Below are 12638 nucleotides of genomic sequence, written 5' to 3'. Positions count from 1 at the left end.
AACTGTATTTAAAAATGTAAGCGCGACACTTAAATTACATCAACGGAGGCAGCAGGCAAGCACGTGTAGTGATTACCCTAAGGGTTTCTGATTGGTGGAGATCACAGCCAGCTCCTCCACGCTCTTTGAACTTTGCTTTTTGATTGGTCAATCGTTCTCGGCTCATGTCTGTCCATGGTTGAAGTTATTCTCGGATGGTGCCCCTTTGCCTCCTGGGTAATGTAGTGTAAATGCGGTTTACTTCAACGCTCTGAGCCTCCTCAAGCACTACATGTACCATGAGTGGCATTTAAGAGGCGGGAACCTTCGTATGTATCTTTAGACGTTCTTTGAGTCAGTGGAAGACTCTTGTTAACTTTGCCGGGTATGACTGAGAAAATGTGAGTATTGAACACACCCGAACCCCACCAAATAAGACATTTTTAACATGAAAACTTGGTTGCTATGACGAATAAGAGTTTAAATATGTTGCTGTCAGTGGTTGGATTTGACCTTTTAATAACATAATATCAAACCTCTGATTATGATCATTTTATTAAATGTACATTTGGTGTTTTATAACATTCCATTCTTCCTGTCATCGTATTGTTGATTTAGTCGCACTGAACTGAGAAACCTAGCCAGAGATGCACGCACGCAAAGTGTTCATTGCAAGAGTTATTGATCACATCTGTGCAATTTAGATATTTCAATCTTAACATTTAAATTTCACTCTAATCCAAGGTTACCATGGCAAAAATCAACTAAGTGAATTAAAGATAATCTGCAGCTGTTGTGAAAACGCTCTATAAATAAAGATGTATTGTATTGTATATAGTGCATTGACTTCCTTCGTTGTCTTCGCCCAGGCACTTACGGAGGCGAGGTGGACCGTACAAGACGGAGCCGGCTACAGACCTGAGCCGCTGGAGGCTTTCCAATGTCGAGGGCAGGCAGACCTGGTCATACATAGAGGATGGGGGCGCCCCAAAACGAGAACAGACCATGCTGGAGGCCCATTCTTTAGGCTTAGACACAGTAGGTGCCAGTGTGTCATATTTTGTCCTTCTCCTAAAATAATGCTTAAAAAAAAAGAACACTGTGGAGAACCCCCTGCAAAGTTGGTAGGCTTAGACACAGTAGGTGCCAGTGTGTCATATTGTGTCCTCCTAAAATAATGCTTAAAAAAAAGAACACTCTGGAGCACCCCCTGCAAAGTTGAGAGGCTTCTTTTTCAACAATAGACAGCCCTCTGGTTTTCATGTTGGTAACATCATGGCCAAAAACTCACCAATTTTTGCAAGCGTGTGCATGCCCCAATGTATTTTTTAAATTGAAGTCAACTACAAATGCTGAACAAAAAGGCAATAGTGTTAATAATAACACACGAATATTTGTATTAATTATTATTCAACCCCATTAAAAATGACTCTGTAGCGCCCCCGCCTGGAAAGTTGGGAAAATAAATTGACTCCCGGTACCAGCTTCGCCTACATTTGGTAGATGTCGATCATAACGGAAAGCATAAAAAAGTCTCAAAGGATCATGCCCAAAATTGAACAGCAAGTCTCCCATTTTGCTCTGAACAAACAAGGAAAATGTACCAAAATGGACCCAATCAATCTGTCTGACAAACCTTAGGCGGGAATCAGACTTTCATTTTGTCCCCACAGACTAAATTTGTGCGTGATTCACCGGCCTCCCACACGGCCACGGATGCCGCCGTGAAAGGGATGAATTTCTACAGTCACCTCCAAGCTGAGGACGGCCACTGGGCAGGGGACTACGGAGGACCTCTCTTCCTGCTACCCGGTAAGATGACACGTCTGAAGACGAGGGACTAAAGCCACGTTTGGCCATTAAAACTAAACAAGGTTTCGAAACGTGGTGGCAGGCCTACTGATTACTTGCCACATCGCTAAGATCCATCTGGAGCAGGCCTGGAAGAAAGAGATGGTGCGATACCTGCGCTCTGTTCAGCTGCCCGATGGAGGCTGGGGCTTGTAAGGCACCTCTGCTTTTTGCGCTTTCCGCACAGCGATCGGCGTGTGAAGGAGAACTCATTTGTATGGAATGATTTGTCAACAGACACGTGGAAGACAAGTCGACGGTGTTCGGCACGGCTCTGAGTTACACCTCGCTAAGGATTCTGGGTGTCGATCCGGATGATCCCGACATGGTTCGAGCGAGGAATAACCTGCATGACAAAGGTTCTTTCTATGAAAGTCTTCATGCTACTCAACATTCCCGTTGATATCGTCGGTCAATTGATGCATCAAAATATACTTATGATTAGTCCCAAAATTTCAAGAGGGTCAATTTGACACCGTAACATAAAAGTAGGGTCAAGTGAATATTTTTCATATTGCTGTAATATAAGATGCGAGGTCCCCTTGGACGTCTGTTCGGATGATCCCGACATGGTTCGAGCGAGGAATAACCTACACGGCAAAGGTTCTTTCTATGAAAGTCTTCATGCTACTAAACATTCCCGTTGATATCGTCGGTCAATTGATGCATCAAAATATACTTATGATTAGTCCAAAAATTTCAAGAGGGTCAATTTGACCCCGTAACATAAAAGTAGGGTCAAGTGTATATTTTTCATATTGCTGTAATATAAGATGCGAGTTTCTGTGCCAGTAACAGAAGGGATGAACGGTCAACGTTTTCCGCAGGCGGCGCGGTGGGCATCCCGTCCTGGGGAAAATTCTGGTTGGCTATTTTAAACGTCTACAACTGGGAAGGAATGAACACGCTTCTACCAGAGATGTGGTAAGATCCAAATGCCCCACTCCAAAAAAATGAAATATTCCCCACTTTCATTTTGATTTTGATTATTATTAGCCCCCCACCCCCACCCCCTGCATTTCCGACACGTCTGGATAATGAAACAAATCAAAATGGGCCCAAACTGTGTGTCCTTTCCAACAAATCTGTTGATAGAACTACTGAGATGCACAAAAAGGGTTGGTTTTTGTTTTTTTTTTTTGTTTTTTTAATAATCTGCTTGGCCGAGTGATTAGAATATATCGATAGATTTTTTTGGGTGTTGAACAAAACGGTCTGGATAATGAAACAAATCAAAATGGGCCCAAACCGTGTGTCCTTTCCAACAAATCTGTTGATAGAACTAATGAGATGCACAAAAAGGGTTGGTTTTTGGTTTTGTTTTTTGTTTTTTACAATCTGCTTGGCTGAGTGATTAGAATATATCGATCGATTTTTTGGGTGTTGAACAAAACACCCTGAAAAAAATGAGATCATAGCACCCCATTGGAAAATTGGGACAATTGCTTGTGTTTTTCACCCATAGGCGACTCATTGCTTTTCATATTTGTTGCACCAAGGTCCATGTTTTTGCAAGCGGTATATCCTACTGAAACTGTATTTACGGGCTCCCCAACAACTCACTCAGTAGCATCCTCTGAAAAGTTTTGGGGAGAATTGGATGCACCAAAAGTTTTGAATTGTACAGAAAATAGCTTGTATCGTGTGAAAAACAACAATATTTTTTCCAGGTCCGCAACGCAACCCCGACAAGCTTTTACTGGCATGTAATGCGTTTTCATGCCGTTTATGCTCCATTCGGCGACAGGTTGTTCCCCAGCTGTCTGCCGGCCCACCCGTCGACGCTGTGGTGCCACTGTCGCCAGGTGTACCTCCCCATGAGCTTCTGTTACGCCGTGCGCCTCGTCGCCGAGGAGGACGCCCTGGTCCTGGGCCTCAGACAGGTGCCGTGAGCTATTTTTGCCACAAGGAGGTGGTGTAACGTTACTCCTTCAAAACGTAGACCTGGTCCAACTCGGTCCAAGCCACCATCCTCAGATCCTTGACTTGTTTTGGTTACCTTTCTTGTGTGTGTTTGTTGTTTGCTGTGGAATAACAGTACCTTATTTCAGACCAAATACCAAATGAATGAATCGTCTTTTCAAAGGTGTCAATACGCCAGAAAACTCACGCTAAAGGGCCCCCTGCGAAAAAAAAAGATTTTCCACTCTTGCCGAAAACACACCAATTTTTGTTTAGCGTGTCTCAAACTATGGCACGGTGGGCGACTGGTGAGCGCGTCAACCTCACATGGCAGAGGTCGTGGGTACGATTCCCGCTCCGGTCTTCCTGTGGGGGGTTTGCCTGTTCACCGCTGTCCCTATGTGGCTTTTCTCCGGGCACTCCGGTTTCCTCCCACGTTCCAAAACATGCAGGGCAGGTTGAGTGGGCACTCCAAATTGTCCCGAGGTGTGTTTGTGAGCGCCAATGGTTGTTGGTGTGCCGCGATTGGCCGGCAACCAGTACACCCTATCATGTGGATTGATTGCAACTTTGCGTTTCCTTTTTTTCTCCCACCTAGGAGCTTTACGTCCAAGACTACGCCACCATCGACTGGCCAGCTCAGAGGAGCAATGTGGCCGCGTGTGACATGTACACTCCCCACAGCACGCTGCTTTCTGTATTCTATAGTAAGTTCACAGTGGGAAATGGAGTCCCAAGTGTTTTGTCAGCGGGAGTCCCCCCCACACCCCCCATGCTTGGTTTGTGACTCACCGCCGCGGCTCTTTGCCCCTCTTCGCAGCCGTGCTCAACGTGTACGAGGCCCACCACAGTGCCACGCTGAGAGCAATGGCCGTCAAAGAACTGTACGAGCACATCCAGGCTGACGACCGCTTCACCAAATGCATCAGCATCGGGCCGGTAGTGGAGACATTCTGCTTGTGTTGGTCTCACAGAAAAAAAAAGATTTCTTTAATGCAAGAATTTTAAGTTTCACAGAGAAAAAATAAACACAAATTGAGGAATTTGTGACTAGGTAGGCCAAAGCAAAGTGGCATAATGGTGACGCACGTCCTCTGCGTTGCAGATCTCCAAGACGATCAACATGCTAGTCCGCTGGTACATGGACGGACCCTTGTCGGAAGCCTTCCAGGAGCACGTGTCCAGGATCCCCGACTATCTCTGGTCAGTCTGCGAGACGCAAGTCTGTTTTCTATTGATCAGCCAAAATAAACTCAATCGCAGCTCCGGTGTAGGCGTCCTGGCTTCATGAAATGCTGCGTGCCACGTAAGAATGCAGCACGTTGTCTCATGCGTCATAAGAAGGTCATCACCATAATTGCTTGGGGGGGTTCCATTGGCTTGTTTTACATTTACGGCCCCAGAAGTGTTTTTCTTATAAATATTTCCTGTAATGATGGCTTAACTTCAGCATGAGCATACGTCAGTGATGGCGTGCAAATACGTTGCGACGAATCAGCAAATTGGGGTTCCGTTGCAGGCCAAACGGCGAAACAAAAGTCGTCCCCAAAACTATTGTGATTTATTGATGTTTTTGGAAATAATTGGATCCGACTAAATCGAGTCATTTCTGCATTTCAGGCTGGGACTCGATGGTATGAAAATGCAGGTGAGCCATTTTCCTCCGTGCCTACCCTGCAATACACTCACAGCTAGCGTCACTGAGAAGATGACGACTTAGCGGAGAGCCGGGACAAAAAAAAAAAAAAAAGCAGGAAACGTGTCCCATTGACTTGCTTGACTTGACTGCAATCCCGAGCAAAAAGTCCTTGTGTCCTTTTGTGCAGGGCACCAATGGGTCTCAGCTTTGGGATACTTGCTTTGCCGTTCAGGCTTTCCTTGAGGTAATTTTTCACAGAGGCTTTTTTTGTTGTTGTTGTTTTTGTTTTTGGTTTTTTTTTTGCCTGTCGTCATGAAGCCAAGGACAAGACTTGCTTGTCAGGAAGTTGGAGAACGGGTTTCCTCAGTGCCTGGCGGCGTCAAGCACCACTAATAAGAATTTTGGTATCTCGGTTTGTTTGTTTTTCCACAGACAGCAATGCGGTACATCTCCATGGTGCCTTTATCACGTTATTACCAACACGGGACTCTATTTTTATTGTCTCGTCATATTTGCACATTAGTCCACGGATGTCTTCATATTTGGATTTTCTTCTCATACGATTGCAGTCTCTTTTTTTTTTTTAATTATTTGTTGTTTTATATGTGGACTTCATTCTCAAGATTTGACAGCTCCTTTCTCATTTGTCATTTTAAAAAAAATATTGTCTCTCAAGAAATTATATATTTACCATGTCTCAATATTTTGACTTGGTTTTCATAAAATCACCTCACTGTTTTTGTAACACAGCCAAACCTCGGTTTTCAACCATAATCCGTTCCAGAAGGCTGGTCGAAAGCCGAAACCATGTTTCCCATTATAATCAATGTAAAAAATTTTAATCCGTTCCAAGTCTAGAAAACAACTTTTTTAAAAGCATTTTTAAACAATTTTACACCATAAACTGTATACACATGCTATAAGAGAGCAGGTAATATGTAAAATACTGTTGGTAAAATTGGTTGAATTTCTCGAATGGGGTCTTTCAGGCCGGAGCCCAAGACAACCCCGCGCTAGCCGAGTGTCTTGGACGCGCCCACCAGTTTCTGACAGTCACACAGGTGAGAACATTTGAATATGGGCAGCTCCGCCACTCTGAATTTTGGGTCGGGAAGGAAAGGATGTCAGCGAAAAATCCCTGTCAATGTGAAAATGGATTTTTGTTGTTGTTGTCTGTACCCTGTTGTGCCTCCGTGGAACTTGTTTCCCCCTCCACCAGATCCCAGATAATCCTCCCGATTACCAAAAGTACTACCGGCAAATGAACAAGGTACACGTCGTATCACCCGGCAATCCTTTTGACTTGAAAACGGAAGCGTTTTGTAATGCCAATGACTCTGGACAGGGGGGCTTCCCCTTCAGCACCCGCGACTGCGGCTGGATCGTCGCCGACTGCACCGCCGAGGGCCTGAAGTCGCTGATGCTGCTGCGTGAGCTGTGCCCCTCCGTCGGCGAGCCCGTCGCGCCGCAGCGCTTGTATGACGCCGTCAACGTGGTCGGTAGACGGCGTTCGGCTTCATGAATTCTCCCTCGCCCGCGTGTGCGCGCGCTTGTGTGTCTCGGTCAACGTGACGTGCTCCGCTTCCATCTTTTTTCCATAGTTGCTGAGCATGAGAAACTCAGACGGCGGGTTTGCCACGTATGAAACAAAGAGAGGGGGGAGACTTCTTGAGCTGCTCAACCCATCGGAGGTGTTTGGTGAGTCTTTTGCCACAGACGCTAATCCCGCCCCCAAGACCCGCCGTTCCGACAGATAAATTCGAACCCCAGAGTGCAGGGCAGACGTGTTTACGCGCACCTCACCGCGTTGCCCAATTATTTCTCAAGTGGTGGGAATACACGCAACCAAAAACAAGTTTCAGAAAACGAGAAGCCAAATATAAAGGTGCCGTTTGTCTTGCGACATTTTTGGCATCTGACTCACTCGTTTCAATGTGGCCACAAAAGGACAAGCGGCTCGTTTCGTCTTCAAAAGAAGATGTGGCGAGTCTTGTGAAAATAAAAAGATCTGCTTTTCACAAACAGGTGACATCATGATCGATTACACGTATGTGGAGTGTACGTCAGCAGTGATGCAGGCGCTCGCCCATTTCCACAAGAGCCATCCCGAACACCGCGCAGAGGAAATTAGGTACACCCAAACAAGTACTCTAATAACCTTCCCGCTGGCTAATTAAACGCGCCCGGGTCACATTGACCCAGGAACAAACACGTTGTATCCGAGCAACAAAACATAACAGGATGGGTGTAACTAACACAACCACAATGCGCCTCATAATGGGTCACTTCAATTTGTGTTTGCGACTGTGAGTTCCTAATGAGGTGGGATTTTGTTTGTTTTGTTTCGGACACTTTTGGATGATTCCGGTAAGATTTCAATCTCAATCAATATTTAGCACTTGGCCTATCGCAGTTCATAGCACAGGGAGGATGAAAGCCATGTTTTGAATCGCGTGTTGATAACACTTAGCACGCCGAGCACATTTCACACCAGAAAAGTACTTTTAAGATGTTAAATGTGGCAATTTGTCAACCTTCTTGAAAAGCAACCCAAAGGCAAGGTTGAACCAAGGTGCGAATGATGTGCGTCGCTGTATTTGTGCCCCAGGAACGCTCTAAGAGACGGGCTCGATTACTGCCGGAGGGTGCAGAGGCCCGACGGATCCTGGGAAGGGTGAGCTTAGCCTTTCTTTAGCGAGATTAGACTCTGTGCTCACATGTCTCGTACTCAGGTCCTGGGGAGTGTGTTTCACCTATGGGACGTGGTTTGGCCTAGAAGCCTTCGCTTGTATGGGACACGACTATCAGAGGTGCAAGGAAGTCGCGTGCAGTATGTGCAAGTCCAAAAAGTACGTCACAGACCGATATTGGTGCTCTCCTTTCACTAGCAACGCATGTGCGGAGGTGCGCAACGCCTGCCGCTTCCTGTTGGATCGGCAGATGCCCGACGGCGGCTGGGGGGAGGACTTTGAGTCGTGCGAGCAACGGCGCTACGTTCAGAGCAGCTCGCCGCAGATTCACAACACCTGCTGGGCTCTGTTAGGGCTCATGGCGGTCAGGTGAGGAAACACTGGATGGATTGCAGTACTTGGGGGACTTGAAAAACACACACACACACACACACACACACACACACACACACACACACACACAGAATTAGCTAGCTAGCTAGCGAGCTAGCTAGCTAAACCCGTGAATTAACAGAAACCCTCAAACCCTCCTATTATACTGCAGGTCAAATCGACCCATGAAAATCTTTTTTTTTTCTTCATGTTTTTAATGGATGCAAATAGATTTTGAAAAGGTACCTTTTTACCGGCTGAAATTGACCCATAACCCAGACGAACTGTCAGTTGGTGACCAAACATCCGCAGAGAGAAAACACCCGTTGACAGTTTTTATAATGAGGTTGGGAAGCATATATCCGGTCGATGACAACGGAACGATCCGTGCTTATGCTAACCTTTTAATGAGATGATGGCGATGTGTGTATCGGAAGGCACCCTGACCAGCAGGCCATCGAGAGAGGGGTCAAGCTGCTGATAGACAAACAGCTGCCCAATGGTGACTGGCCTCAGGTGAGCCTTTTTCCACCTCCCGTCTTCGCGCTGACCACTGAGATCCGCCATCTTTCCGTCGTGTTTGACCCAGTACGAAGAACATGATTGACTTTGCGTTGTCTCCCCCTGCTCAGGAGAATATTTCCGGCGTGTTCAACAAGAGCTGCGCCATTAGCTACACTTCCTATAGGAACGTCTTCCCCATTTGGACCCTGGGCCGCTTTGCTTCACTGCACCCCCGCAGTTCTCTAACCGGAAAGCTCAAGCTGTGAACACCCGGAGCATCGAAACAAACAAAAAAAAAAAAAATACGAGTTGGTCCATTTCAACCATGAATTCCAAGATGGCGTGAAAGTGTCCCTACGGGATAGTCCCCAGTAGCTTCATATTCATCCGTGCTGATTAAAGGGGCCCCAGCATGGAACATTAACTTTTTAATTGCTTGTTTACAAGTGGTAACGTGTGAAATTACACAATTGAATCAATCTTTCGCAAGACGCTCGTCTGTGAGTGAGCTGCTTGGAGTTTTGACGGATCGGGATATCACAGTTTTGTTCATGTCCGCCATATCCTCGCCACACTACTGTCTGCGCCACAGGCACGGATGCACGACGCTAATTGGCAGGTGGAAGGAAGTGCTGCACAAGGCTCGGAATCACTTTTTGTTTTTCTTCCCGGAGAGCCTTTGCTAATTGCGAATCAATTTGAGAGGCATCTTTGTCATTTTGAGGAGTGTTTTTTTTTTTTCCCCTGGACCATGTCGAGGTGTGGTTTCCAATCGTGTAATGCATTCTTCGGTCATGAGCCTTTATTCTTCAGGACAATTGTTTGTTTTACGATTGTCATTGACACACCTGAAGTTTCCCATGGAACCAACGCGAGGAGTGCCTCGCAATGTGCTGGCGACAGCAAGCAGATCTTTCACGAGGATAGCGAGCCAGCGCTCAAGAGGCTGGTTTATCCTGTTCTGACTTTTTCCAAGAAATGACACTTTCACTCTCCTGTTAGAGTCATTTGCGTTCATATTCATGGGTCATTTTGACCCGAGGCCCGTTGACCCAGAACCGTCGGAATGGAAAACAATCCCAATAAACGTTGTTTATATCTCATTGATATTTACGATACTGAGCATTTCACCACAGATCCGAGCGGAACTACTTTCAAGACGATTTTAACTTGAATTTTTCAGCGACTAAGTAAAAACATTCACTTCGACTTGCAATATAATGGATAGCTTTGGCAGTAGATATTTCTCAAAATTACCATGACATCGAGTAGCTATTCCTCTTTTACTAGTTTCTTGTCATACAGTGCACCTGGAAAGCACAGTATCCACCGATATGTAACGTGGGAAAAGTGAAGCAGCCGGACCTGCCTGCAGTCCAGACACGTTTTCAATGAAACACAGGTCTGGACTGCAGGCAGGCCAGTCTAGTAGCCGCACTCTCAGGGCAACTTGACTAAAAAAGACATATTTTATTTTATCGGAGTGAGTACTTTTCTTTCTGGGATGAAAATGTGAGAGAGAGAGAGAGAGCTCTGGCAGCTCCTGCAGCGGCAGCCAACTTGACATCTTCAATGTACATAACTTGTTTGGATGCAAACTATGAAACGGCCGGTGCCACTGTGAATGTTTGTGCTGATGGAATCGTTTGTCTGATTTCTTTTGTGTGCAAAAGAGTCGTGTCGCACCACATCCAATATTTGCATACAGTTGCAATCCAAAACGATCACATTACAGTATCCGAAGGTGTGTCCACATTTTTGGGACTGTGACAGAACGTCTGGTGTTGCCAACGCCTTATTCAGTTTACCCGCAGCAACAAATAAGCGAGTTGCCATAAAAGCACAGCCAGTCCAAAGGTGAGGAAGTGTGGATCAAAACGCCAGCAAAAGGTAAAAATTCAGCAGCTTATCTCACTCTTCAGGTCTAAACTTGACTTGACTAAACTTGAAAACATCAATTGTGTTTTGTTTTGTTGTTTTCATTTCAGGGTGTCGAGCTGAGATTTGGTTTCATCCAGGTATCTGTCTCATCAAGACTTACATCATTTTTCACACAATGCGTCCTCGCACCCCTTTTTTTTTTCCAAGGCAAATCCTGGCAATGATCAAACTTTGATCGCATTGGCAACACCCCCCACCCCCTCAAAAAAATATCTTGACAATTCACTCATCTGTCTTGCATATGTGCTTCTGATTTGGGCAGCTTCCTTAGTCAGAGTTTGTCAAAGCATACGATGCCTGGATTGAATTCTTGATTTTGAACGTTCGAGCGCAATATTCCAAGGGCAAAAGAATGCAATTCAACTCACCGAGGGGCCGTCTCTCTTTTTGTCCAACTCAAGGCAGAAAGTCATCCTGCAAAGATGCCCCTCAGATATCCTGTCTATCGACCCTACGTTTGTCAGCCGGCGTATCGCCCCGTCGTGGCTTGCGCTCCACGGGTGTACTGTCCTCCGGCTCCAGTTTATGGACCCTACGGAGGAAGGCCCGTCCTCGGGGGATTTCGGCCGGGCTACGGCTACAACTACAGCTACGGCTACGGGTATAGACCTGGTCCTTGCATCAGGCGTTGACTCAGTTTTGGTCAGCGGTTTTCGTCAGTTTGATGTATCATCCTTGAATGCAATAAATGACACGTGTGAATGAAAGCTGGTGTCTGCCTGTTGTCATTTCGTGTCCAAAGTCATGGTTGCAAAGCTGTCCTGTTTTCTGAGTTTTCAAAGAACAGCACTCGTGTTGCTATCGCAGACTTGTATACAATTGGCCCCTCGCTCCTGAAACCCCCGGGGGCAGCCATCTTACGTTTCCACCGTTACTGACAACTTCTGTTGGGTATCGGCTGAAAACACTGTAATGGGTGTTTTTTTTTTTGTTTTTTTTGCGCCAGTATTTGTCGATGGTGTAATTAGAGCCTCTCAAAGAAGGAACTTCACTGTGTGCATCCACCATTCAGAGTGTATGATCTCGGTATAGTGAAATGTGACTTACAGAGGTGAGCTTGACATGCTTTCCCGATGGCCTTTCATTACATTGTTCATGGTTCTGAAAACATGATGCAGACGAATCTTTGAGTAGATTCCGAGATACGTCTTGGCATAGAACATTTATCATCTCGATCTTATGGGTGCGAAGTGCATGCGGCGCTTCTCCCAGACTTGTTGGTGCAGCCGTGCGGTGCGCACTGTGGCATCTTTGCCCTAAGGCACATGTGTCGAACTCCGATCCTGGGGGGCCACTCTGAAAACATGATGCAGACGAATCTTTGAGTAGATTTCGAGATACGTCTTGGCATAGAACATTTATCATCACAATCTTATGGGTGCAAAGTGCATGCGACGCTTCTCCCAGACTTGTTGGTGCAGCTGTGCGGTGCGCACTGTGGCACAGGTGTCGAACTAAGGCACAGGTGTCGAACTCCGATCCTGGAGGGCCCCTGTCCTGCCTGTTTTCCAAGTCTCCCTGTTGCAACACACCTGATTCAAATGATCAGATCATCAGCAAGGTCTGCAGAAGCCTGACATTGAGCCTGTTGATTTGAATCAGGTGTGTTGCAACAGGGAGACTTGGAAAACATGCAGGACAGCTGCCGTCCAGGACCTGAGTTTAACACCCTTGCCCTAGGGAAAGAAAGTAACATGAAAAGGCCACGGGTGCTTCGCGAGTGGCCATGTAAGATGGCCACCGGGGGCACATGATCTGTA

General features: G+C 46.2%; 1 protein-coding gene and 1 long non-coding RNA gene across 2 annotated transcripts; both read left to right on the top strand.

Moving 5' to 3' along the window:
* Positions 1-285: 285 nt before the first annotated feature.
* On the top strand, positions 286-10040 carry lss (lanosterol synthase (2,3-oxidosqualene-lanosterol cyclase)). Its single transcript, XM_019872780.1, has 22 exons — positions 286-380; positions 849-1017; positions 1653-1791; positions 1874-1982; positions 2068-2189; positions 2658-2754; positions 3578-3713; positions 4331-4439; positions 4553-4671; positions 4838-4935; positions 5353-5380; positions 5559-5615; positions 6361-6432; positions 6591-6641; positions 6717-6866; positions 6973-7069; positions 7397-7502; positions 7980-8045; positions 8104-8181; positions 8260-8430; positions 8871-8949; positions 9066-10040. The coding sequence occupies exons 1-22, from the start codon at positions 367-369 to the stop codon at positions 9201-9203; spliced, it is 2205 nt and encodes a 734-aa protein (XP_019728339.1). The 5' UTR covers positions 286-366; the 3' UTR covers positions 9204-10040.
* Positions 10041-10667: 627 nt separating this feature from the next.
* Positions 10668-11479, top strand: LOC109517571 (uncharacterized). The gene is made up of 3 exons (XR_002168572.1): positions 10668-10827; positions 10926-10955; positions 11280-11479. It is a non-coding gene; the product is annotated as an uncharacterized LOC109517571 (long non-coding RNA).
* Positions 11480-12638: the final 1159 nt, after the last annotated feature.

The sequence above is a fragment of the Hippocampus comes genome, unplaced genomic scaffold (genome assembly GCF_001891065.2).
Source record: "Hippocampus comes isolate QL1 unplaced genomic scaffold, H_comes_QL1_v1.1 scaffold242, whole genome shotgun sequence".
Classification (NCBI taxonomy): Eukaryota; Metazoa; Chordata; class Actinopteri; order Syngnathiformes; family Syngnathidae; genus Hippocampus; species Hippocampus comes.
The sequence above is the reverse complement of the archived record's forward strand: the minus strand, read 5'-3'. Positions and strand labels throughout refer to the sequence as shown.